General features: G+C 47.6%; 10 protein-coding genes across 10 annotated transcripts; 5 read left to right on the forward strand and 5 right to left on the reverse strand.

The window, feature by feature from the left end:
• Window positions 1-737: 737 nt before the first annotated feature.
• BP5553_04648 (putative Ribosomal protein arginine N-methytransferase rmt3) lies at window positions 738-2456 on the reverse strand (the record flags this gene model as incomplete). The annotated part of the gene is made up of 2 exons (XM_032013271.1): window positions 738-1735; window positions 1784-2456. The coding sequence occupies 2 exons, from the start codon at window positions 2454-2456 to the stop codon at window positions 738-740; spliced, it is 1671 nt and encodes a 556-aa protein (XP_031869871.1).
• A 697-nt stretch (window positions 2457-3153) lies between these two features.
• Window positions 3154-4463, forward strand: BP5553_04649 (Uncharacterized protein; the record flags this gene model as incomplete). Its single annotated transcript, XM_032013272.1, has 4 exons — window positions 3154-3258; window positions 3318-3375; window positions 3437-3918; window positions 3969-4463. 4 exons carry the CDS (start codon window positions 3154-3156, stop codon window positions 4461-4463), a joined length of 1140 nt encoding a protein of 379 aa, XP_031869872.1.
• Window positions 4464-4907: 444 nt separating this feature from the next.
• Window positions 4908-6644, forward strand: BP5553_04650 (Uncharacterized protein; the record flags this gene model as incomplete). The annotated part of the gene is made up of 4 exons (XM_032013273.1): window positions 4908-4989; window positions 5114-5379; window positions 5436-6077; window positions 6126-6644. The coding sequence occupies 4 exons, from the start codon at window positions 4908-4910 to the stop codon at window positions 6642-6644; spliced, it is 1509 nt and encodes a 502-aa protein (XP_031869873.1).
• Window positions 6645-7220: 576 nt separating this feature from the next.
• Window positions 7221-8207, reverse strand: BP5553_04651 (uncharacterized protein; the record flags this gene model as incomplete). The annotated part of the gene is made up of 2 exons (XM_032013274.1): window positions 7221-7834; window positions 7949-8207. The coding sequence occupies 2 exons, from the start codon at window positions 8205-8207 to the stop codon at window positions 7221-7223; spliced, it is 873 nt and encodes a 290-aa protein (XP_031869874.1).
• An 820-nt stretch (window positions 8208-9027) lies between these two features.
• BP5553_04652 (putative 3-phosphoinositide-dependent protein kinase 1) lies at window positions 9028-11843 on the reverse strand (the record flags this gene model as incomplete). Its single annotated transcript, XM_032013275.1, has 2 exons — window positions 9028-9399; window positions 9450-11843. The coding sequence occupies 2 exons, from the start codon at window positions 11841-11843 to the stop codon at window positions 9028-9030; spliced, it is 2766 nt and encodes a 921-aa protein (XP_031869875.1).
• Window positions 11844-13219: 1376 nt separating this feature from the next.
• On the forward strand, window positions 13220-15108 carry BP5553_04653 (uncharacterized protein; the record flags this gene model as incomplete). The annotated part of the gene is made up of 2 exons (XM_032013276.1): window positions 13220-14452; window positions 14500-15108. 2 exons carry the CDS (start codon window positions 13220-13222, stop codon window positions 15106-15108), a joined length of 1842 nt encoding a protein of 613 aa, XP_031869876.1.
• A 715-nt stretch (window positions 15109-15823) lies between these two features.
• Window positions 15824-19458, forward strand: BP5553_04654 (UDP-Glycosyltransferase phosphorylase; the record flags this gene model as incomplete). Its single annotated transcript, XM_032013277.1, has 3 exons — window positions 15824-17076; window positions 17127-18707; window positions 18765-19458. The coding sequence occupies 3 exons, from the start codon at window positions 15824-15826 to the stop codon at window positions 19456-19458; spliced, it is 3528 nt and encodes a 1175-aa protein (XP_031869877.1).
• Window positions 19459-19841: 383 nt separating this feature from the next.
• On the reverse strand, window positions 19842-21072 carry BP5553_04655 (Sterol-4alpha-carboxylate 3-dehydrogenase (Decarboxylating); the record flags this gene model as incomplete). Its single annotated transcript, XM_032013278.1, has 2 exons — window positions 19842-20606; window positions 20791-21072. The coding sequence occupies 2 exons, from the start codon at window positions 21070-21072 to the stop codon at window positions 19842-19844; spliced, it is 1047 nt and encodes a 348-aa protein (XP_031869878.1).
• Window positions 21073-22080: 1008 nt separating this feature from the next.
• On the forward strand, window positions 22081-23002 carry BP5553_04656 (uncharacterized protein; the record flags this gene model as incomplete). The annotated part of the gene is made up of 2 exons (XM_032013279.1): window positions 22081-22834; window positions 22899-23002. The coding sequence occupies 2 exons, from the start codon at window positions 22081-22083 to the stop codon at window positions 23000-23002; spliced, it is 858 nt and encodes a 285-aa protein (XP_031869879.1).
• Window positions 23003-24987: 1985 nt separating this feature from the next.
• On the reverse strand, window positions 24988-25801 carry BP5553_04657 (uncharacterized protein; the record flags this gene model as incomplete). Its single annotated transcript, XM_032013280.1, has 4 exons — window positions 24988-25276; window positions 25331-25480; window positions 25542-25590; window positions 25654-25801. The coding sequence occupies 4 exons, from the start codon at window positions 25799-25801 to the stop codon at window positions 24988-24990; spliced, it is 636 nt and encodes a 211-aa protein (XP_031869880.1).
• Window positions 25802-26668: the final 867 nt, after the last annotated feature.

The following is a 26668-nucleotide window of genomic DNA, read 5'->3' on the forward strand; positions in this document are numbered from 1 at the left end:
CTGCGAGGAATTATGTAGAAAGAGAAATTACTACCAAGTGGAATGTCCTCGGGTTTAGGTTTTGAAGGCCCATCCTACCCCACAGGGTGTCAGTCCTAAGTCGCCTGTGACGGATCCGCTAGTACCCTAAATGGGCAAGTTTGAAGCTCGTGATAAATAAAACTGAAGAGATGATGCAACTATCGCAAGAGATGGGCAATCCAATACTAAGAAGCAAAATGGAACAAAACTTGCTGCTAGTTCGATATGCCCACAGTATTTGATGCTAGGACTAGTGGCACTGGATTCTTCACATCTCGACTCCTCACTGGCAAGGCGTCTCCTTACATCGTCACCATTCACATGGAAAATAGGCCAATGTAGGTTGGAAGCACTTGCTTTAAGCTGTTTGCCTTTGGTCGGCCTGAAAACGAACACGAAACAAGCGCAGCACATGCCTCGCTGTCGAAAACTATCTCCAGGCCCTAGCAACATGACAAGTAATTTTGTATACATGCGGATCAGATAAGTAATAGCGGAGTTCGCTATCCGTTGCTAAATCTTGCTTGAGCCGTTAGAAGCGAGCACTAGCACTAGCATGTACTCGTGTAAAAGTAAAATGGATAAGTCTTACAAACAATATTTGATGGGGATTTTGATAGGGCGCGAGGAAACGATCTGGTTTGTGACTGACCACTCGGGTATCTAACACTGGCTACTATAACGAGATATCATTAAGGCCGTTTAAACCTAACATCTTATCGCATCTTCCATAGCTGGGAGTTCTCCTTTCCTTCCCCATCAAATTTCCATGTCGTGCCAACATTTAATGCCCGAGAATTGTTCTCAGGAACGCTATACTCTAGCTCACCACTCACTTGCTCCCCTGCTTTCCTGCTCGCAGGCTTGTTTGCCGTGTTGTCAATAAGTAAAACACCTTGCTTCCAATGAGTTACTTTGCCCCCTGGTCCTGTGGTAAATGCTGTGCCCTTCTTCCCGGATGAAGCCCATTCTTCTGCCTTGGCATCCTCTGGCAACGTATCTCCTCTCGAAGGCATGAAGAAAGTGTCAAACCAGATGATGAAGCCGTCTAGCGCGTCAATATCTTGTTTAAGTTTTGCTTGCCACTTTATTTTGAAGACAAGATCCTTCACAGACGTAGAATGTAGCTCAAGCTGCATGAATGGAAAGGGCTCAGCGCATAATGTGCTAGCTGGCATATCAAGGACTTGAGCATCCTCGTGGATTCCAGCTTGCATGGCCTTCATATCAAATCCGTAGACGTCTCTCCAGAAAGAAATGTGATCTGCGATATAGTCCGGGTCGGCAATCGGTGCCATCCACATATTCATGTGGCTAGGGACCATCAGGCCGTCTGGCCTGAGATATCTATCCCTGGCCCAAATGACGCTATCCAGCATAGCCTCGTACAACAAGCAGTAACCCATCCATTCGCTCACGATGATGTCGACTTTATCGACTGGTAGAGTAACTTCTTCAATTTTGCCTCTGAGACAAGTGATAGTGTCTGCAAAGCCGTTGTTGAATATGTTCTCACGGGCCTTATCGATGATGGCCGAGTTGTCTACAGCAATGACACGTGTGGCGCCGGCTTTGGCACAGAACATGCTGAGGATGCCTGTGCCACACCCGACATCAAGGACGGTTTTGCCGGCAAATAGGGATTTATTATTGTAGATAAAGTCACGGTAGGCATCCGTACGGACAGAGTCCTTCAACATCGTTTCATGGATGTCTGGGAAAAGTCAGCAAAATCCACGGCACTTCGGAGACGAGAACTGACCATTATAGGAGTAGGAACTGAAATAATGGCTATCATCATCCCTCTTTTCTTCCTTTTCCGGACTTCCTGATTGGCCACTGGCGCCTTGATCATCCCACTTCTTGTCTAGTGTCTCCTTGACGGTGGCTCGGTAGCCATCAAATTGGAATTTAATCTTCCGTAATTCTTCTTCTAGCTCTGACACGCGGGAAATAAGTTCTCTTGGATCCTTTTCCACGCCTTTGCCCTTATCATGAGCATCGTGGGGAGCCTCAACTATGTCCGGAAGATCATCGAGGCTGAATAGCAACGCATCATCTTCTAGGACAGGCTTTAGAAAAGCCTCGTCATCGAAATCTTTCCTTGAAATATCCGATGGAATGGGAAGCCCGTTATGTACCTGGGACCGAATGTAGTTGACGAGCTTGATATTGCCATAGAAGTCTAAGCCTAACTTTTGGCGAACCTCGAGAAAATCAAAACTGTACTTGTCTTTGCAGTGGTTCAGCATAGACATAATATCTGTGAAAACTTCGTCATCCAACAAGGAGATGAATTGCGACTCTTCCTCATCTGGCTCGGCATCTTCCCAGCCTTCATCGTCTCTCAAATCAAGGATATCCGAGGCCTCCGAACTAACAGACGACGGGGGAGCATTTTCCTTCTTCTCGGTGGGGGGAGCGGATTCTGACATGATGAGAATTTCCTTGGTCTCCAAATCTAAAAGATTTGATTTGCAAAGCAGTCTGTCTGAATCATATATTTCCGGCGCACAGGGTATTCTGTGAGGCGCGTTGGATCGTAGGAAAGGGAAATTTCCTTGTGTGTATTTTTGTGGCCGTTGATGAAGCGACGAAAGTAGCCTGTTATCGTTATCGGGACTATATCACATGGCGATAGTAGAGCATGGGCTTTCACGTGACCCCATTTCCAACCTTTTGGTTTTTCTCTTGGGTTTTTATACGCAAGTGACGCAGGTGGATATGTAAGGAACCTAAGTATGATTTTCTACTTATATGGTAGATATCGCAGCCAAGAAACTTTTGTTCTGCTTGGGAACCTTGGGCAGCGCTTCGACGGACCCGGGGTTGGGCGTCAGGCAGCCAGCACAGCGGAGCTTCATAGCAACCACAACAATAAACCTCCTCCGTATAGTGCTCCGTGCAGCACAGAAGGAGCCAAGCAGCTTCAACGTTAAGGAACTGAGACTTGCACCGCGATCAGACATTCTCCGTACAACACTATGCTCCTATACTGTCTAGATTCCTCTCCCCCCGCATGTCCCATATAGCTGTCTGTCGCCGAGAATTGTCGAAAGCCCCTTCGGTACCCTGCCCCTCAACTGTAAACAATCCACCGAGCAGCTGAGAATCGCCCCGCAAAACACAGAAATGTCGTTCTTATTTGGGCGCCGCCCTCGGACGAACACCGTGGATCTGCCAAAGCAAGCAAGAGAACAAATATCTAAACTCGATGGGCCTGGCGGAGCTGCAAAGGTGCGTGGTGCTTGGTGCTTGTTTTCTGGGGCGGCGGAATAGGCGCTGACCTCGAACAGGCGGAGGAGCTTGCCAAAACCCTAGGCCAGATGAAGTTTGTCCTGCAAGGCACTCAAGGTATGGGCCTCCACCTCCTGTTCTGATAGAGCCGTTAATTCTGACCATGCGCTCTCGTCAGAAACCGAAAGCAGCCCCGAACAAGTCTACTCGCTGGTGACAGGAATGATTCAGGAGGATCTGTTGTACCTCCTTGCGGTCAATTTATATCGCTTGCCCTTCGAATCAAGGAAAGATACACAGGTCATATTCTCTTACGTACTACGATTCCGACCGCCGACGGCATCCCCCAAAAGCGAGCCTATAGCTCTGAGCTATGTGATCAATAATCGGCCGGAGGTGTTTGTGGAACTATGCAATGGATATGACCACAAAGAGAGTGCTACACCCGCTGGGACTGTCCTTCGTGAAGTGCTCAAGAGTGACGCTGCAGCCGCAATTATCTTGTATGACGATCCAGCTAGGGAAGGCCCAGGCGCAAAGGGCTTGACTGGCATACAACCCGAGGCGAAGCAGAGTGGGCAAGGGGTATTTTGGAAGTTTTTCAATTGGATTGATAAGGGCTCTTTCGAAGTTGGGGCAGACGCCTTCACAACCTTTAGAGTAAGCTGGTCCTGACATAGAGCAATCTACAGTTCTAACACCAAAGATAGGAACTGTTAACCAAGCACAAGCAAATTGTAGCACAATATCTATCGACAAACTTCGACCTTTTCTTCGACAAATACAACAATATTCTCGTCAAGTCAGAGAGTTATGTAACAAAACGACAGTCGATTAAATTGCTTGGGGAGATTCTTCTTGACCGTGCAAATTACTCGGTGATGACCGCCTACGTTGATCGAGGCGAACATCTAAAGATATGCATGAACCTCCTCCGGGATGAGAGGAAGATGGTTCAGTACGAAGGATTCCACGTTTTCAAGGTTTTCGTTGCGAACCCGCACAAATCGATTGCGGTGCAGAAGATATTGCTCATCAATCGCGAAAGGCTTCTGAATTTCCTGAAACATTTCTTGGAAGACCGGACGGAAGACGAGCAGTTCATTGACGAGAGGGAGTTCTTGATTAAACAAATCAAGAATATGCCGCCAACGCCTGTTGAACCAACCCAGAAGCCAGCTCTTCTGGGATCTCAGTCGCGTTAGGTGAGGACTCTGAGGCTATTTCTGGTAGGACTATTAGGGGAATCATGACCACTGTATTATTGGCTAGGAGTACAGGAGTTTGGGGGCATTGGGATTTGAGACGGGCAGCTGTTAGGTTATTGTAAACAGGCTGGGCGTTTCAGTTCTTATATATCATTAAAGTCTAGAGTGATTGAGATTGAGTTAGGACCGGTGTTAAGTCGATAATTGGTGACATCCCTGAAATGCCAATGATCGTCGCATTTGATTTGCAGTAAAGGGGAGCCGATCCGCTAGGCTACTTCGGCACTAGCGTCATAACCAGTCGCTATTTCGCGTGGTCGTGAATCCAACGCGACGGGGTTTTTACTTGGACAAGAACGACGCATTTCCAGTTAAGCTGTGCGACCAGGAGATACGTATTCAAGCTTTACCTGCCAGGCCCAAGCAGTGCCCGCGATCAAGATGCAACCTCAATCTCAGTATCGCGGATTCCCCCAGAGGTCTCCTCATGTAGCACCGCAATCAAACCCGCGGCGAGGAATAGGTACGTCTAAGTGCCCTCAGCCGTCCCAATCCACTCCCAATCTCAGTCGCAGCTAGAGCGCATACGATGCTAGATAGGCGCTATGACGGAGAATTCCGCTAACAATTATATTCATATTACCTAGGCCCTATGGTCGGCGCACATCCTCAAAATTCCTTGACACCGTCCCAAATGCAGGCTCAGCAACAGGCCCAGCTCCAGGCGAATGATCGTGCGAAGACCCGTAGTCGCAAGCCGACTGATAAGAATGTCCCCGAAGGAGCCGAGGAGTGTATCATTGGTGATGGGGTTCAGAGGTACCGGGAGTTGAGGGAGCTGGAGAGGAGGTTGGATGCTACCATGATGAGAAAGAGGCTGGATCTGCAGGATTCTGTTACTCGGAATGTTAAGGTATGTTTGGTTGGTATTTCCTCTAGTTAGATACCTATATATTGACATGAGGATAGCGCTGGAGGACACTTCGCATCTGGATTAGCAATACCGCAGAGGACCAACCTTGGCAAGCCGATACCCTTGATGTGGATGCCTTCGACTTCAGCACAAACATGGACTCATCATATCGAGTAAAGATTGAAGGGGCATTATTGGAGGACGAAGAGGACGATTTGGACAGCGATGATAGCGATGATGAAGATGAGGCTGAGGATGGCGACGCCATGGATGAAGATGGAAAAGAAAAGACGAAGAAGAAGACCAAAACGCCATCGAAACCATATAAACTCTCGCACTTTTTCAAAGCCATGACGGTTGACTTCGATCGGAATAAGGGCAAAGATGGCTCAGATCAAAGCGTGGAGTGGAAGAAACCGGTCCTTACACCCAACGCCCCAAGTCTCCCAAATGCTGCAGATTTCGATCAGTTGGAATTTAAGCGCGGTGGCGATGAGAATATGAATATCACGATCAATCTTGTGCGGGATGAAAATCCAGAGAGATTTCAATTAAGCCCACTACTGGCCGATATCTTGGACATGTCGATAGCCACCCGAGCGGAAGCGGTAATGGGTCTGTGGGAGTACATCAAGGCAATGGGATTACAAGAAGACGACGAGAAGAGATCTTTCGAGTGCGATGATCGATTACGAGTTGTGAGTAACCCCTGTTCATTACAATAGCCTCGTTACTGACATGTATAGCTTCTCGGGCGAGAAAAAGGCTATATCCCATACCTCCCGGAGCAGATTCTGTCACATATGACGACTCTACAACCGATCAAGCTCCCGTACACTATCCGAGTTGACAAAGAGTTCCACGAGAACCCCCAACCCACCATCTACGACGTCCAAGTCTTAGTAGATGACCCTCTCCGTGCAGCTCTCACCGCATACCTGACCAATGATTCCTACGCCCAAAATCTCCGGGATATCTCCCAGCTGAATGACCATGTTGCGCTCCTCATGCAAAAGGTATCAAACTCCAAATCGAAACATCAATTCTTCGATGCTCTGTCGAAGAACCCAACGGAGTTTATAGCCAAGTGGTTGAGCTCACAGAAGCGGGATTTGGAAGTCATTTCTGGGGAAGCGACAAGAGGTGGCGGCGAGGATGCTAGTGGTGATGAGTGGAGGAGAGGGGGTAACTCGGGTATATGGGGTAGTGATAATGTTAGGGAGAGCGTGAATTTGCTGGTTGGGCAGAAGACTAGGGCTTTATGATTAAACTCTTTATATGTGGAGTTTGAGGAGTTTAATCAAATGCTTGGCTCCGTGGGCATGTAACAATTTATGATATCAGATTAAGGCGCCGGAGAGGAGTAATGAAAGAACAATGGCATTTTAAGCCTTTACCAGTTTTTGGGAGACTTTTTGGGGCATGATAGCTTTTACTGTGCCTTACTCACAATTCGTGACCCTTAATGTTGTTGTTCTAGACGACCGCGTAAGAAAACCCGACGGCAAGACGTATAAGCAAATATAAGCCTGTATCCTCTCAATAAGCTCCGATGGCTCACTGGTAAGAAAGCTCCGAAATGAGCCAAAACTAGTTATTCAGACGACCAACTGAACCAAAAAACAGGCAATGATGGTAGCGATCCATCTGGGGTTGCGGTAGAAGCATGTAACATTCCAATGATTAAAATCAGTTCGCCTGGTTTCTCCTAGCCCTACGGGGCTTGGTCTTTTGCTATTTGGGGCAATTTCTTTTTGTTTTGTGTTTCGTGCTTCTTCTTTTTGCCCACGATTTGCGCTTTTGTGGGAGCGGTGTCCCTTAAGCTACAGTACCTATGTATCCTAGGCAGTCGACAACGCTATCCATTCTTCAGCCTCCACCATCCAATCCTCCCTCCACCTTGTCAACGGCGGCCTCCCCTTCAGCAAGTCGCCTATGCCCCACAAGATCCTCTTTCGGTCCAACGCCTCACTGACATCGTTATCTGGACACATCACATAGAACGCTCCCATATCCATATTCTCTTCCAAGAACTCCACAACCTGTTCAGGGGTCCAGGCCCCTTCCGGCTTTTCCTTCTTCTCGCCATTAAAAGGGTCACTGCCAGTTAGTCCCGTAAAAGTCCATCCGGGAATTAGCAAATGCACACTTGTTGTGGGAGATTCCTTGCGTAAGTCGAAGGAAAGGTGTTCGGCCAGGAATTTTACAGCGGCTTTGGACGCGTTGTATGCTGGGTTTCCCGGGGGATTGGTGATTCCTTGTTTGGAGCCGGTGATTATTATAGAGGAGGGGTGGGTGGCCGTGGAGTGTGTTGTGATGAGGGGGAGAAGGGTGGCGAGGCCGTTGGTTATACCGAGGGTGTTGACAGCAAAAGTTTGTTGGAAGTAGGACGGGTCGGTCCAAGAGTGGTTACGGGGGCAGGTGCCGGCGTTGAGGGCTAGGATGGAGATGGTTCCTGATATTCAGTTTGTTAGAATGCTTCTATCGTGTTTTGGAAATGGGAATATATTAAATTGGAAATGTAGTGTACAAGATAGGAAATAGGAAGAGTAGGATCAGGATATCATACCCCCGAATTTCGCCTCTACAACACCCTTAACCCTCACAAAATCTTCAACTTTACTAACATCCATCTCCACACCCTCAATCTTCCCAGTGCCCTTGATACTCGCTGTCGCAGCTTTTAAATTCGAGATGTTCTTGTCGCATATGATGACATTCATGCCGTAGGCGCCGCATTTTGATGCCAATGCTAGGCCAATGCCTGATGCTCCGCCAGTGATTACTGCCGTGTTGCCGGCTTTGAATACGGGATTTGAAGTAGCCATTTTTTATGTTGGTGTGACCTTGGTGGTAGCACGACGGATGAGGTGGAGCGGCAAGAGGAGTTACCTTTTGAGATGTAATACTTAGTGGTTGGAATAGGATGGTTGCAGTTGAACTTTAGCAACATAAATTTTGTGATGATTTTTGGGATGAGTGAAAAAAAGGAACCATACGTAGTATGATCGAATGAGGTATTCAACTGGGCCGAGTTATTGAACTCGACGCATCGATGTGACGTAGGAAGAATAGGAGATAGGCATGGTTATCTTATCGCCGAAGTGATATTCTGGGGGAAATGGAAATAAGCTCACCACTTCTGATCCGCTGCAGAGTCAAATCCTGTAATGTGAACAAACTCCTGTATCATTCATATTCCACCCTTATCTCTCTAATATACACAATGACAGCTCTTCATCAAGGCGATCTTTTCCTCTACAAGTAATGCAGACGGAAAACAACCAGTAATTATAAATGTGTAGTTAACGGCCATCCGCATGAAAACTCCTTCAATAAATCTAGGCCAACGCTTCGGCAATGCAGCGGAGATCAAGATGAAATGACCGAAAGTAGGGTCACATGAGTTTAATTCCAGGGACCTTGAAGCCATTCCTAGCAAGAGAAACGAAACAAGAAAGGTCTTGATAAGTCGTAAACGGCCCGTAAAAGGGATGCAAGAAGTGAAACCAATCCTACGCCTCGCTATGAAATGTATCAACAAAAGAAACGAGACATAGGCTTTGAAACCTCTAATATTAGAATCCATAGCTTTTTGACTTTTGCTACTCCATCAATATCAGCTGCAAGTACTATTACCACCAAGCATTAAAATGGAGTAGACAGACCAGTCTTAGACTGTCGCTTGCTAAACCGATGCTTCTTGTTCGTCGGCTTCTCAATCTGCTCGTCAACTCCAAGGCTGGCCTGACTTTTGGTTAAATGATGTCTTCCTGCCCGGTCTGTGACGCTGAATCCTTCAGGATAGTTCATATTTCCATGCAAGGTGCTGTTAGGACTTGTTGTAGAAGAAGACATATCGAAGCCGGTATCACTAGAATATGACCCAACCATGCTGTGGGAAAGAGCCATATCTTTGGCACGCTCGAGGGATTCAATCCACTCCTGGGCCGAACTCTTGGACGGGTCACCTGTAATGACAGATGACTTCGTATCCTCAAATGTGTATTGCGTACTCCGCTGCTAAAACTCAGTACTTGGGTCATTCAGGGGGATGGGAAGTTGCTTACTGTGTCCACAACCCACACCTCTTGGCCCTTAGCATCTACTTGTGTCCGCCAGGAACATTCTGACGCTAGGAGTGATATCTCGGCCTTTGTCCGTTTCTCATCACCGCCTGGAGGAAGCATGAGGATTCTGGCGCTGGAGGTAATCATTACTAGCCTTGGCCTTTTCTTGGAGGTATTTCCACCACCAAAGAACCTAGAGAACTTTTTCTTCTCATGACCTTCGCCATGGTCACCGTGTTTCGAAGATGGGCTGTGAGGCATTGGGGTGGATAGCACATTAAGATTCCCTAGCTTGAGTATCCGCTCGTTGTCCCGCGTGAGAACTGGAGACCATTCAATATCAAGTTGGGTAGGAGGCGGAAGCTCGGTGATCACCCGGGGTTGTGGTCGAGGGTTACCATTTGAACTGGTAGGAGGCTGTTGTCCACGGGTCGTAGCGATCGGTTGAGGTGCGCTCGAATATCCATTGAGCTTGATTAGGGTAGGTTCCTGTGGAGGAGGGATATAAGGCTTCAATCTCGGTGCCTTCTGCCTCCAAAGTCCTCGACCCCAGATGATCCCATCGAAGAATTCGTGGTTCTTTATATGTTCGAGAGTCAATCTCCTCTGCGGGTCTAGGACCAGAAGTCGTTCAACCAAGTCCCTTGCTGCTGGTGGAAATCCCGGTGGGAAATCGTATTCCAGACCAACGATCTTCTGAAAGGTTTGATACTCGTTTACTGCCTTGAAAGGAGGCCGCCCAGCCAAAAGCTGGTATATAATGCAACCAAACGCCCACAGATCACTGGCCTTACATGCATTCTTGTCCGTAAGCAATTCGGGACTGACGTACTCGGCAGTGCCGACAAAGGATCGTGCTCGCGTCGACTCCTCTTCACCACCGGCAGGATCATACGATGATGGATCCCTTGCTGTTCTTGGATCTGGGAGTAGCTTTGCCGTTCCAAAATCGGTGATCTTGATATGCATCTGGTCGTCTAGTAATACGTTCTCCGGCTTAAGATCCCGATGTATTACCCCTCTGTTGTGCATATGCTCTATGGCATCAAGTATCTGTGCGCCATAAAACCTGGTGCACTCTTCATCGAATGACCCGATTTTCTTTAGGACTCCCAAGAGCTCCCCCCCACTAGCAATGTCCAGCACGTAATAGAGTGACGAGGCGTCTTGGAAGGTGTAGTATAGTCGAACGATCCCCGGATGCTCAATCAGCCGATTGAGCGTGTCCTTCTCGATATTGACATATTTGATCTTCTTCTCCTTGATGATGTGCTTTTTATCTAGGATCTTCACGGCATATTCTTTCAAGGTTTGCCTGTCTGTGGCTAGGAGAACCGTACTATACGATCCTTCGCCCAGAGTGCGGCCGAAGACAAAATCTCTCACACCCTTCTTTGCCTGCTTTGCTACCACTGCTCCGCTAGCATCGTACTCCTCATGTGCCCCAAGTGTAGCACCATTGTCTTTTCTGGCTTCATTATTGACGGGGACCAGAATTCCCTCTGAATCGTACGTCGCGGAGCCGCCACTTGAACGGCCAGAGCCCATAGCGTCGGTATGACCAGATGCCGTTCCCCTAGAGCTTCTTCTCGGTGGCAAGGGCCCGTTACCTGACGGAAGTTGATGGTTCTGGCCATATGACCGGTCTCTGTGACTTGGTTCCCTGGACGGAACGCCAGCCTGCATCGCCTGCATCGCTGTACCACCTCTCGAATCGCTCCTAGTTGGCATTCCTAATATGGATGATCTCGAAGATTCGTTTCGCAAGCGGTAGGAGCCGTGTTCACGGGAGGGAATCGCGTTAGGGGGAGGTTGGGCGGAGTAGACGCCAGAAATAGGACGAGAAGATCCGGGAGGAGGATATGGTCCTCTGCCGTTCTGCATCGCATTCGATTGATAAGGAGGAAATTGCGCTTGTTGTTGGGCTTGGTGATTCAAAGGCATGGATTGCCGATAGGCCTTGACAGCTGCGGCTCGTGCACCAGCGTCGGCTTGTGCCTTCAAAGACCCACTGCTATTTGAGTCTGATCGTTGTTGATTCTTGTGATCAGAGTTCTGGGGTGGCGTTCGTGATGATGGAGGGAGGTCCGCGGCTGGCTCTCCACGACGGAGAATATTGAATATCGAATGTCTCCGAGATTGAGACTGGGGCTCCGTGGAAGCGCGAGACTCTCTAGAGATGTGAACGGGGGAGGATGGGGGTTGTGGTTGTTCTTGTGGCTGTAGTTGAAGTTGCGTGTCTCCAGCGCGCGTGTAAGGGACAGTAGAATATCCTGCCCTGGCATCAGTCGAGAAATCGTGCGCAGATGCCGTGGACGTGGAAGTGGAGGTATCGTCCGGATTGGCAATGCGCAAGCCACCCAGGGACTGAGAAAGGCTCAAGTCGTGGTTCATTGTTGCGCGGCCTTGTGGCTGTGGGCAAAGGTGAGGGCGTTGCCTTGGAGTGCGTCAACCGATAATCCCGTATCTACTCGGGAGTAGATAGGGACGGTCCAAGACAGCGCAGTCAAATTCATCGGACGCTGACGGCCATTTATCAGAAATTTGAGGCGCGTAGAGGCTTTCTTAGAGTCGTTTTTGCTTTTACCACGCAGCTGTCGGGGTGCCACACTCGGAAAATAGGATGGGCGGGGCCAGCATCAAGTCGTTGCAACTGGGCGAGGACAAGTGGGATATAAGTGAAAGTGAGAGGCGGTTGACTGGAGGAGTCGACCGGCAGCCAGCACCTTAATGCAGTACGAAGAACTTCGCCGTTAGTACGCAGCACGCAGTGGAAATGTCAAAAGGTAAGAGACAATGAGGTTGGAGTATTGAATTAAGATTGCGAGATGATGCTCGAGTTCCGATGGAGCCATGTCACGTGCACCGTTTGGTATGCATGGATGTTCCTCTTCGTTGTTCAGTTCGCAGTTGCGTCAGGACTACGAAGAGCTGTATATCCGAATGCAACTAAGCTTACTATTTGTGGAGCACAGCACTCGTGTAGCATACGGAGTATGCGAATGGTAATAGCCTTAACCTTACAACAGTGACGGGGATGTATTATATAGTTGTGGATTATACACATCCGTGCCAAGGGCAGTACGCCACTCTAACCTCGCCTCATCGACCTCGAGAGAACACGGCCTCAGTTTGTGAACCTAAGGCGGGATCAGCGTGATTGAGGTTGTCCGGCCATATTTCCCATTCACACAGAGCATGGGGCCCCTATAATACCCCCCTAGCATACCTAGGTAGAGGAGCCAACGATGATGAAAAGGAGACCATTTTCTACCTCAACAACCGATAACCTTGGAACCAGAGTTGTTGCCGGGTGCGGTATGGGCCCCAAATTATAAGCCATTTCATGAAGCTATAATTGGTCACGAACCACAAACTCTAAATTGTGCAAGTGCCCAGGCGACTGGTTGAACTTCGGATTTATGAAGCATCCGGATTAGTTGTTATTTGCCAATAGATACCCCAAGATGGACTCTCAATTACAGCTCTCTGGACATTCCCGAGCGGGAATGGCTCACTCATTGTCCCCCTTTGCCCTCCTTGCTAGCTCATGGCACCTGAAGACACCCTGATATCCCCAGATTATTTATAAGTGGAAATAAGTGGTCTATGGACGCTCTTGCCATTGCAAGTGCCCTTCCTCATTGTGATGCAAAGCCCTTTCTTTTCTGAGCATAATTCGTGCCAATTTCCTCCCGGTCATCTTCTATCTTCATCTGGAACCAGACGATTTCACGTCTATCCCCAGCCTTGGATCGGAGCTTGAAACCATGATTCGACTACCAACTACTACAATCATCCTAGGCGATAGTGATCTTAAGGACTTCGAGAGGCGTGAGCCTCAGCGAAGGGTGAACACAGAGTTTGACAGGTTCCTTATTTGTGCCCAAGAAGCCGCATGTTCCGACCATGGCAAACAAAAGCGATTACAAGGAGCCGAACTGGCCAAGGAACCCAAAGAGGAGGGTATATTCGAGAACCACAGGTTGACCCTGCCCATGAGACCTGCTCCGAATTTAAATGCACCATGCATTAGGCCTGGTGCCGACAAAAGTGCACGCCCCGAGTCATCACATTCATCCAACACTTTCGACGACGAGGAAGGTGAAAATGGCGATGAACTGGTTCAAACAGATATCTCGCCTCAGAATCCGAACCCCCGGATACCGCAATCATCATCTACGGCGAAGGTCGATGATTTTTATTATGGAGAGTTTGTCGAAAGCCCAGCTCGAGGCACTCCCACGCCCCGAACTTCTCAATTCCTGGAAGCATCAAGAATAGGATCTCGCCGTCTGCCTCCTCGATCGCCTCTATTTCTCTCTCAAATGGCATTGACCGGTATTCCGACATCGGGGCTTACCCCTCGTGTGGAATCAAGAGTCGCTATGCATAACGCACCTGGAATTATATTCGCCCAACCGCCCCGACGGCCACTCAGACCTGAAATTATATTTGGACAACCAGGTCGACGCCCGCCGAGATACACTCCCCGTTCATTCCGCCACCAAACCAATAGCTTCTCCCTTGATTCCTTAGAGCGATCAAGCACTGCATATGAACAAGATCCCGTATCGTCTAATTCTACTAATAATAGAACTCCAAGGCAAGTGGTTGGAGTAAGCTTAGATGAAGAAATTACTGGACGCGACGGGTCTTTATCTATCGAGAGGGAGCAACGGGAAGGGCGACGGACATCAACATCTTTTCATAATTATGGGGAGTTCAAACTGGACCACCATGCCTTTCGTTTTTCGTCTCCACAATCCCGTTTCGAAGATGGCGATGAGATGGCGGGCTTGGAGATAATATCTAGGTCCCCCTCGCCACAACTTCCACCTCCACTCCCAACTTTAATGGCCGGACCCAGTGTTACTAGCTCGGAGTCTCTGTCACGGCTAGAGCTGCATATTACTTGGAATCCGCTGGCGAGCCCGATTAAGAGTCCTGCATCCTTGTCTCTCACAACCATCGATGGGCTAGGGCACACGTCAAGTCCTCCAGTATGACAACCCCACTGTTAAAGAATATATTTTCTAACGACCTATAGTCCGGCCGCAATAGTAGCTCGAATAGATTCCTTTCGCATTTAATATCTGCATATAGATCCCGCTCTCCTTTGAGCCACCATGGCTCATTGGATCATCCCCCATCGTCCTCGAACTCGTCGCCAACGCCCCTGAGGATCCGAGCCTCACCAGGTGATGTTAATACTGAAACGCCTCGCAACTATCGTGTGTATAACGATGCATCCTCGCCGAGGACCCAGCCTCAGACTCCAGCTCACCTACCCGAGGCTCGACATCAATCTCGCTTTCACCCTTCATTCACTACACCAGCACGCGGGGGGTCTAGCATAGGCACAATCAATTATGATGGTGCAGGCCCAGAGCAGCGTGAGCGGCCGGTCCGGCCGCTATCCGGGACTCCGTCGCGAAGGGGTGTAGGGAGGTCCGACTCCCCAATGGGAATGTTATCTCGCGGTTTCCATGGTCTCTATGGGGGCAGGGAAAATGACGATGATGAGCGTAGTTGGGCGGAAGGAATAAGTCACGATAATGCGGAAATAAGACTTTGGGGTTTGCGGGATGCCCGAAATGACGGAAGAAGTTTGAATGAAACACCAGAGAGAGAGGATTGGAGGGCGGGATTGAGATAATAAACTCGGTGGAAATAGTTTCAATCGAGTTTTGGTGATAACGGGTCTAGATCATTCGCCTACGTTATCGTTAAATAGACAGATGTTAGGTGCAGATGGCATGAATAGCTGGGCAAGTGTGGAGTGAGGTATGGTCTTATTAATGTTATTACTATTACTGAAGCTAGCAAATGTATACCTATCAGGCTGGTCGATAGCAATTTGGGATTGTTACGTCACATGTCGAAATAACAGGAAATAACGGAAAGGAAATAAAGTATATTGACAGGGCCCGTTCTTATTATTATTACTATCATTGTGTATCGCACATAATATACTAGTTGCCCAATTCTATCCACGGATGCCTCAGGAGATGGCGTTCAGGGGCAATGATGCGGGTCCGGGGCCTAACCTGGGCCCGCCACCTGCACCCGTCATACATACAAGCCACCCTGGACTTCGTAGCACATACCGACGTCATCTTTTCATTTTGTCAATCCAGCTTCTGGAGTCTCGGACATGCGAACAACAATGTCGTGTTTTGGGGCGTGTGTCACAAATACGACATAAATATTGACACGGAGGTACAGTACTGGTTACTTGTATTCGGTGTTCGATTCTTCTACTTTTATCGGTTCTTCCACTATTCCTTCTCGAGCTTTCGATTGTTAAACATTAGGCAAAGTGCCATGCTTCATCGTGTACTCTCCGTCCGACTATTTATCTCGCTATGAAGATGACGGCCAATTCTATAGCAACAAATACTGTCCTCCCAGCGTCCAATTCAAAATCAAACTCCACTGATGGGGATGCCACGAAGCTAGCCATGGCCCAGATGAAGGCTACAACACCTGACCCGTCAGATGGACCGCGGCCAGCCATGTCGCAAACATGGCAGACAGAGAGGCCACCAGCTGCGACAAGATCGTCCATTGCGCCATCGGAAATGGCCCGCCATCCCACTAATGTTTCCGCGTTTAACGAAGCCATCCAAGCCGACCTTCGAGATACTGATGACGCTTCGAGAACCTCTTCTTCCTCATCCGACGATGATGACGATGGCGATGACTCTTCAAAACAGAAGAGGTTCCAGAGAGCAAGAGGGAGGACGAGAGGGCAGGGTCAAGGAAAAAAGGGACACGGAGGATCCTTCTCTCGCTTTCATGTAGGCAATAAGGACTATCAAACCAAAGGAAGGGTTTCTAAGAAGGATGGGAGGTTGAATATCAGCATCAATGAAAACAATAACCGCGGATATCTGGCGAAGGCTCTTGGTGGTGCCTTTCTCAAACAGGATGGGCCAAGGAAACGTGAATCGGGGGCCGCTGCCGCACATAAGCCGGATGATGGGGAATTCTCAAAGGCACTTTCCGTGCCAGCAGCGGCCTCTGATTTGCCGATACCGAAGCTAAATATTGTTGTGATGGTTATTGGTAGTCGTGGTGATATCCAGCCATTCTTGAAGTTGGGCAAGCGTCTCCAAGAGTGTGGCCACCGAGTTAGGATTGCCACCCATCCGGCGTTCAAAGATTTTGTGCAAAGGGACTCCGGTCTCGAATTCTTCTCAGTTGGCGGCGATCCTGCAGAACTTATGGCATTTATGGTCAAGAATCCGGGCATGATCCCTACTATGGAGACTTTAAAGAAGGGGGAAGTGGGACGACGCCGAAGCCAAATGGCCGAGATGTTTGAGGGGTTCTGGCGCGCGTGTATCAATGCGACTGATGACGAACACGACGAAGTCAATCGGAAAATGATGAGTCTAAAGTCTCCTTTCATAGCAGATGCGATTATTGCAAACCCGCCGTCCTTTGCTCATGTCCACTGCGCGGAAAGGCTAGGTATCCCGCTACATCTTATGTTCACATTCCCATATACACCTACTCAAAATTTCCCTCATCCGCTCGCGAATATCAAGAAGACGAATCTTGAGCAAGAATATGTAAATTTGATGTCTTATCCTCTGGTGGAAATGATGACTTGGCAAGGGTGGGTTTCCTTTGTAACGAATCTGTTAGCTTTAGCTAACAACATCATAGTCTTGGGGACCTGATAAATAATTTCCGAGTCAAGACACTAGGGCTCGAGCCTGTATCTACGTTATGGGCTCCGGGACAGCTTTACCGCCTCAAAGTACCGTACACCTATCTTTGGTCTCCTGCCCTAATCCCCAAACCATTCGACTGGGGGCCAGAAATCGATATCGCAGGCTTTGTATTCTTGGATCTTGCTTCATCGTTCACACCCCCTGAAGACCTGGTGAAGTTTTTGGATGCCGGCGAACCTCCAGTCTATATCGGGTTTGGATCGATAGTGGTTGATGATCCCGACAAGTTCACCCAGATGATATTCGAAGCCATTGAAAAAGCTGGAGTCAGAGCACTGGTCTCGAAAGGATGGGGTGAACTCGGAGGTGATATTAATATTCCGGATCACATCTACATGCTTGGAAATACCCCCCACGATTGGCTTTTTCCAAAAGTTCGGGCAGTAGTACATCATGGCGGCGCTGGAACTACTGCGATCGGTCTGAAATGCGGCAAACCTACAATGATCGTGCCTTTCTTTGGAGATCAGCAATTCTGGGGCACCATGATAGGGGGTGCAGGTGCTGGATCAGACCCAGTCCCCCATAAAGGTCTAACAGCGGATAAACTCGCGGAAGGCATCGAGGAGTGCTTGACCGATGAGGCCAACGAAGCTGCACAAAAACTGGCAGCGAGTATTGAAGCTGAGGGAGACGGTGCAAAGAATGCAGTAGAGTCTTTCCATCGGCATCTAGTCCTGCGAGGTGAACGCTCAATGCGCTGCTCGATTTTGGAAGATCGAGTAGCTGTGTGGAGGGTGAAGTCCTCGAATTTAAGGCTGAGTGCGCTGGCTGCTGATCTACTTGTTGGAATGAACAAGCTCCACTGGAAGCAACTCCGCCTTATTCGTCATCACGAATGGAATGACTTCGATGGACCTGGAGAGCCTTTGACTGGAGGCGCAACCGCCATCCTTGGTACCGTCACAGGCGCCGCTGCTGGTGTTGGAAGTGTTCCATTCAGGGTAGCTAAAACTGCAAGGAAACGAACTATACGCGAAGAGAAGAAGAAGAGTAAAGCTCAAGAATCTCCAGAAACGCGGAGCGGAAACGGTAGTGCCACAAAGAGAAATTCCAAAGAGCAGAATGGAAAATTGGTTAATGAGAGTCAACCCAATGGCTCTGCCAATGCTGGTAAGGGGAAAGTGGAGAAGGAACCAGCGTCAAATTTAGAGATAGGGAAGGATGCAGCAGAGAAAACGGGATCCCATGCGGCCCCTAACACCGAGAAAGATAGCCTAGATCATGTTAAATCTTCGATTTGGCCGGGCGGTATGGGGGGACATACAGTAAGAGGCGAGCCGGTACGCCAAAAACACGAGGCAAACCGCGAGGAGGCAGAAGGCAAGGACAACAAATCTCTGACATCAAATGACCTCGAAGACAACACCGCTGAACAATTCGCGCAAGATGTCGGCGAAGGTCTTGGGCAAACTGCGGAGTCAATAGCACGATTGCCCATGGATCTAGCCCTAGCTGTAGCGCAAGGATTTCATAATGCCCCGCGACTATACGGAGATGTTACTGTGAGAAGGTAGATAATTATTTTCAAATTGTACACTCACAAACGCAAATCCTAACAAAATTACAGGCCCACCAGAATCACTGGCTTGAAGTCCGGGCTGAAGGCTTCTGGAAAGGAGTTCGTTTTCGGTATATACGACGGCGTGACTGGACTTGTCGTACATCCATACACCGGGGCTCGTGATAGGGGGCCCCTTGGCTTCGTCAGAGGTGTAGGTATGGGGCTGACAGGCTTCGTCTTAAAAGACCTGGCGGCTATTACCGGACCTATCGCCTATACATTAAAAGGCGCCCACAAAGAGCTTCTCAAGAGCAAACAACCGACAAAATTCATCCGCAGAGCCAAAATCATGCATGGATATCTCGACCACCAAGGATTAAACGAGACCAAGTTGCAGGAAGTCAAAGCGGTCGTCACCCATGGCTGGTCTATTGTACAGCAAGTATCGGATGCAATGGATGGTCAGCTCCGCCAGGGCCTCCGCGGGAAGATAAGGTTCATGAATCAGCGGAGGATGTTGAAGGAAAAGGGCGGGTTTGAAAATATTGAGAAGGCCGAGAAAGCTTTGGACGCTTGGAAAAAGGGTGGGCGCTTTAATGGTTTCGCTGGGGAGGGGGAAAAGCAACCAAAAAAGACGATGATAAATGCTAAGAAGGATATTCCCCAGGACGAGGACACGAAGCTTACTGGGAAGGCAGGGGCACAAGCGAATGGATCCAACAAGCCTCAAAATCTACAGAGGGCGAGTACACACGGTTAAGAAAGTCGATGAGGTTAGATGTAGGATCATATGGTACAAGGAAAAGTATAGAACTGGGGAAAAGGGTAATATTTTATTGCAGCGACGGTGTTTGGCGAATTTCTAGCAGCGATTTCTTCTATGATACCCTTAGAAGCGGGGTACACAGCTAATAGAACGGATTTGTCATTAATACCACACCTGTGTTTGTCTGATAAATTTACATAGTCTAACCATAGGTTTTAGCTACACTTCAGTCCTAGGCTCTGATCCAGGCTGCTCATCATTACTTCTTCGCACCTTCATCCATTAATTCCAATAGACATATTGCATTACATCGATCCCGCAAGCATCTGGCCCCGAATACTGCCAAACAACTTTTAATGCCTGAAAAGCCCTATACATTACTTCGTTTTCTTCAACTCATTGCTGAAAGACTTTCCCGCCCGCTGAATGGCCTCTCGCAAGCTGACTCGCGGTTTGTATCCTAATCTTCTCTTTGCCTTGTCAATCCGATATGTCCTGGTCATGCAACTATATCTGATGCCGATTCTGTTCATTCTAGATTTCTTCCGCCCGAACGAGGTAATCCAAACCACCCACTCGGCAATCGTTGCCATTGCGAGCCCGACAATCTTTGGTATGACACGCACGTCTTCTTTTCTCGTCGGGTGTCCCGCGGCATCACCAATCGCACGTGCGAACTCCCAGAAAGGCATATGCTCATCGTTACTTATGAGGAAACCCTCGCCAGCAACACGCATGTCGGCGGATGGAGGCTCAATATGACTCTTCAGCAAGGCTTGGGCTGCTAGGATATGTGCATCCACGAGGTTTTCATTGTATGTCCAGTCGAATAAGTTGTTGCCATTGCCGATTTGGAATTTGAGCTTTCCAGCCGCGGCAGTGTCCACGAATCCCTTGGCAGTGGCATCATTCTCTCCGAATATTCCTGAGGGGCGAATTGAGGTGGTCAGCATCCCGCCTTCAGTGGTGCTATTGGAATCAAGCACAAGTTGGTCGGCCACCGCCTTGGAGTGCGAGTATATTTCTTGCTGCACCGGCAGATATACTAGAGGTAGGGAGTCATCTCCTTCGATTAAATCGCTGACGGAATCATGAACAACGGAGGCACTTGATGTATACACAAATGCTTTCGTGCCAAGCTCCTGTATGGAATGTTCGTTAGCATTGTTTCATTGGAAAATATCCATGGATTGCAGCATATGCAATTTGTCTTAAGATACGACACAGCTGGGAAGTATGTTACTGTATGTAGCCCGACTGAATTGTAATGAGAGGATATTATACATTAGCACATTCACATAGGTTACGTGTTCCCTCTACATTAACCTTCATATATAGAGGAAGGTCCAGAAGGCCAGGTGGAGGGGACGCTGTGTGGAAAATGACCTGTGGCCGGACTTTGCTCAACGCAGAATAGACTTGGTACCTGTCCGAGATATCCACGTCGTAGTATTCTACGGAGGGTAGACGATTCTGAGTGGTATTCAGATCGAAGACGGAGACTTGAGGGGGCGGCTCAAGCTTGAGTAGCCGCTCGACGACGCGGTGGCCAAGTGAACCACAACCTCCAATAACGAGGGCAGATACGATGCGTTGCGTGGTATCCATGATGCAGTGATAACTGAGACAAGCAGAAAGGAGCGAAGAAGAGCAACAAAAGATGCGCCCGACGAGCTGAAAGATGGACGATTATGGCGATAATGTCAGGGCTTCGAGGTCAACGTTGTGGCTGTCCGGGGAGCTCTCCGTCCCACGTAATACTCGTTTGGCCGTGGTGCCCCTTGCACGGTATCGTAGTGACCTACGCGTCAGCACATTTCCCACAGTCTGGCTATCGGATGCTGCGCCAGAACCACGCCCTGTCGTTAGGATTCGAGTAGGAAGTTGGAAGTGGCAATGCAATGTTGTGGCAGTTGTGCTGTATTATCTATTATCTGCTGGCCGAGCTCGCCTAAATCTGCGCAATTCAATTGGAGGCTCCTGAGTTGCCAGCTTTTAATGCCCTACCGGAGAATATCCAAAAACGTGGGGTGAGTGTGGATTGTGGGGGAAATCGAGCCTCATCGATACACAGATATAGAGTGCAGCATCGACAGCCTGTCTCTGAGTGGGAGTGTAAGCTTCTCTTATACTCCGTAACCCTAAGCTCCCGCATGATTCGGCAACTGGCTCACTGGTGTCAGAAATACATATATGGATTAGTGGTAATACCTGTATGGGTATTAATACCACCAGTATGGGCCGCATTGCCGAGTAGGGCTTTTGGACGAAGTGCCCACGTCCTATATAACCGGCCACTGGGCCCATACTCTTGTAGTTAGATTAATCGTCTGATCCGTACTTTGAGTTACCCTTACCCTGACTATTATGCACTTGTAGCTACCACTTTGGCTTATTCGTTGACTCATAATCCTAACACTGGCGACCTCCAGCTGTGCCCTCCTTTTATAAGTATAAACTTGATAGCTCCAGCATCCACCTCATTCCCACCCTTTTTACCAACGATTTTAGATCTGCAAGTCAACCTGCGTTTCCTCGTTCCATTTATTTGACTCTCTGGTATTTGTTCACCGAATCACTTTGCTTCAGACACAGACAACAACCGGACAAGATAAAATGTCAACCGGGGCTCGTGCTTCAAGCGTGTCAGATACCTTTGAGCAGCCTGGCGCCGTTACAGGGCATTCGGAAGTCGCCATAGTAAAAGAATCTTGTCTGCATTCTCAAAGTCTGGGCAGTTCATTTCTAATATCCGTAGGCAACTTCTTGGAAAGACTCCCACCGGAACTGAGGCTTGAAATCTACAAGCTTGTACTTCCAGTCGAAACATGCTTCTCTCAAGAATGGCATCTCATAACGGTAGAAATAGCTCTACTATCAACCTGCAGACTAATCAAAAACGAAGCCTACCCTCTATTTCTATTCTCCAATAACTTCAAAATTGGCATCATAATACCTTACCCTAAAACGCTTTATCCTCAGACCCACGCATTCTTCAAACATGTACGCGAAGTCACATTCGATTGGTACCCAAAATTATTGTGGAACACTGGCAATCACTCTACAGGTCGAGTTTCTGGTAGCCAAAACGTAAATACAGTACGAGAGCTCTACAAATACCCCAAACTCCAAATTCTACATATTATAGGCCACTGGCACATCCTTGATGATAATTACATGCGTTTGGTACATCATTATAGAGAAGAAGGAGCTTTACATGTTTATCTTGAATATAGTGGTCTTGAAGCTTTGTTGGGAATTCCAGGTATAAGCGAAATTACGTTTCGGCATTTTACGGATGGGAGGAGAACAAAACATTTGATTGCCATGGGGGAGTATATGACAAAGTGTCTTGCGGATCTCAAGACAGGTTTGTTCTAAGCAAACTCCGGTGTCAACTTTTCTTGAGTATAAACGAACTAACCTTACTGTAGCTCCGTATGATCCTACACCTCCGAAGAGACAGGTTTTATCTTGCATAAAGGAGGCTTTTAGGGACAAATATGGAAGAGAGAGTAGTAGTGAGGATGAGACATAATGAGGAGGTCAAGGAGGAGAAATGGAATTCTTTGAGAGATAGGTACGTTGAGTGCTAGCTTCGGGAAACAAGAAGGGTTATAGGTTATTGTATTGGTATATGCATGGCAACAGTAATTGCATTTGCGAATGCCCTTGTAATACATAAGAGAGACATTCTTTGCTGATAATCTTCAATGGTGTGTAAAGTGTCCATCTAGAATCCTCTGTATGGGTTGAAACTATAAGGAGTCAAGAGAAGTGGGACGTGGAAATGTTCGCCTTCCTATACGAGGAAAATTAATTCGCCGATGGGGAAGAAGGTATTTTCCATGCCGTAGTGGATGCCGGTGCCAAATTTGAAATTTCCAGAGACTTAAACTACAAATGAATGCTAGTCCAGCGTCATCATTTGGTATAACAGGTAGAAGGGGAAAGCAACAGATTCAAGGCGGGGAAGAGGATACACACCCGATCGGATACCTAGGCACAATACTCCCATCACTAGATACCTTACTCCTAACAATTCCATGCAACGCAGCCGACACCCCTCCCTCGCTCTCAACAAAAGCTCCCTCAGTTCCCCCAGGTCCTTCTGTTTTCAGCCAATTCATAATTCGTCCATCTTGGTTCGTCTTGTTCTCGAACATGATATCGGGGATGGAGGAGCTCACAGAGGTTTTCATTGCAATGACAATCTCAGCCGTATCTTCCTTTCGCTCGCTTGGTGGCATAGCCAGCGGTAACGGAAAAAGTAGCGTACCATCGCTGACACCTATTTGGACAGATATTTCAGGCTTCTGAAGTAGCTACTTGGCCAATTTATGGTCTTCTGCAGCAGATACTCGAAGACTCATTTACAAAAGAGACGAGCGGAAACAAAGATATAAAGGGCATGGCAAAACCTGTCCCAAAGCTTGTGCTATAAGTCTACAATTATTAATAGGTGGGCTGATAGGATGAGTGATAGGGGGCAATATCTCACCCTCACTTGTGGCTCAAAGGTTGCCTGTAGCTTGAATCCCTATGTTATTTTTTTTGGAGAGGATCGCTCTGTGTAGCGTTCCGTCGAATAAAGTTTATCCCTCTGACCTTTTCCGGCAAGGGATCTTTTGAATGTGGAAGTAGATGCAAAATGTTAACCCTCTTTAAGACTAGTTGGAAACATTCTAATGGGCTGGAGTGGAGCTGAGAAGTGACTCCAAGGATGTATCGAGATATGTCGACTTTATCGGAGCAGTGGTAATATTGCCGAAGAAAAACCCATAAGTAGATTAGATACCCAAGCAATATGAATTGAACAATAGTTTTTAGTAGCTCGACTTAATATAATAGGTGATTGGTTCACCTCGAAAGGATTCTGATTTTATAGTACTAGATATAAAGTAATCTATTCTAAAAGCCCTACTATTTAGAACTCTCTACTCTAAAAGTAATCTCTTTAGAACGGTCTATCTTAAAACTACTCTTTACATAATATATATATAGTCTGCTAGTGGGCAGGTTTTATATCTTAATAATTATTAAGATAGCGGTAGTGTATATATAGCACTCTACGATCCGTGGTAAGCCTGCTAAGGCGAACATATCTCTACAAGAATCAGAGTAAATTTGTCACGACTACTGAGAATATCCTGCTGTATAGATTATGCATCAATGAGAGACATGTGCACCAGCTAGTTTGCGGGATAATATGCGTACTGTTATTGCTACGCAAGGACCCCAGGCAGCAAAGTAGTGTCAGTATAGCTTGGGGATAAGCTTTAGCTTCAGAAGTATGTAACTTAGCTGGGAAGAAACAGTGACTGATTAATTGAATTTAGGAGAGGAAAATATTATAATACGACATTAGGTATAAGAGAATTCGACACAAATAATGTATATAATTGAGTTAAATCGGCCACGTTTTATATAATGGTAGTTGAGTGAAACATGTAGTCGTGTTCAATATGGATATATTGTATATACTTCTGTGATAGTTGTACTCTAGGAGACTGTTAGTATAATTTAGGAGGACTCATTATCAAGACTTGCCATGGTTATATTATAGTGAGTACTGGTTTCAGTTGCAGAGAAGCGAAGAGATGGTAATGCCGACGTGATAATGCACGAGCAACCGGGATCTAACCGGCCGTAGAAATACCAAGGCTCCAGGTATTGTGGTACAGTAAAGTCCCGCTTTTTAATTGCTGGTGCTACTCCGAGTTTTGGCGACGCGGTTATGACTGGCGAAACTGGTGCTGCTCCGTGGGGATGTGGCGCCATGCCCATTGCTGTTGTCGTTGTCGAAGGGGCTCTGAAGCTGTGTTAGTTTATCATGCCAAGGACTGCGCACTGCATTGGCACTAACGTTGATGTTGGCGTAAACATAATTAGACTTATTACTGTGGACGTCGATGTTGTCGTCCCGCTTGTAATATCGATTATAGATATGTCGGTAACCAACGGCCGCAAAAATTCGGAGCAAAATGAAGTTACATCAAAACTAATACCCGAGGGCCTGTCTTTGTAGTCAGGCTTTGTTGATACTCTACAAATGCGTTTGGTAGGAGGAATCTTACGGATTTCTCATGCTGCTAGCCACAGCGGAGTATTCATATGTACTACAAGCTATGTTGTATTAGTTCTAACCATTCATATCGTTGCTGGAGGGCACCAAGAGGATCGACATACCAGGATCAGTCTTCCAAGGACCGGGGGTACACCATGAACACCCCGAGCCTATTTCCGTCCTTTTCACAACCTCATCCTTGGCGTAAGGAACGGCACTGGCTGGGTTTGATAGGCACCCGAGTGTTATGAGAGCGAGGAATGACCTCATGCTGGCAAGACCAAATAGGAAACCGGCCGCGAGTGTGAAAGCTATTCCCAAGTTATTAAATGGAGGGCTGAAACGAAGTGAGGTGGAGACACTGGAGAGAAATCGTTTCGGTCGCGAACGGGGAAGTATTACTAGAAGTATCCAAAACTGGATAAACGGGAAAACTAAGCTTTTAACCTCCTCCGAACTTATAGTAGGACATCTCTAGAAGTTCCATAGCAAGTAATTCAATTTAAAAGGCATTTGCATGATTGTTCTGTTGAAGTGTTACTGGCCAACTAGGTTGGATACAGTAGCGAGGATCTTCGCAAGGAAGTAGTAATGAGTGGAAGGTTAATTGTGAGGTTAATATATTTATCCTAATAGCCCAGTGCATACTCGTGACAACCTATTAATCTCAACGGAAAACGTCAAAATATGTACCTGATTCGTCGTAAACTAGAACGTACAATTCATGGCGAAATAGCTCGCTATAGAAGACACTGCTAAAAGGAGGCATTATAAATAGTTTAGCAGCCCTTCACTTCCTTCACTTCCTTCTCCAAAGTCTGCTTTCCCTTATACTCATGCGATAGTCGCAATATATGTCTTTCGCCGTCATTCTTTATTTATCTCTAGCTCCTTTTTAAATTGCCGGTGGAGGCGCCGACTCCAGCCAAAGCAACAGGTCGACTTGGTGGGTTCAGTGGTATCCCACTGAGGGCCCCACCATGGATTTCAACCAGCTTGATCATCTGTTTTACTAGTATTTAGTATTACTGTCAGATGATAAGCCAGGCGATCCGGCAGTCCAGAGTCACTGGAATCGCCGCATTCTATTCATTTCAAGCATGTGATCTATTTTCATATTTGCCTATATACACTCAT

The sequence above is a fragment of the Venustampulla echinocandica genome (assembly GCF_003357145.1).
Source record: "Venustampulla echinocandica strain BP 5553 chromosome Unknown scaffold_2, whole genome shotgun sequence".
NCBI classification, from domain to species: Eukaryota; Fungi; Ascomycota; class Leotiomycetes; order Helotiales; family Pleuroascaceae; genus Venustampulla; species Venustampulla echinocandica.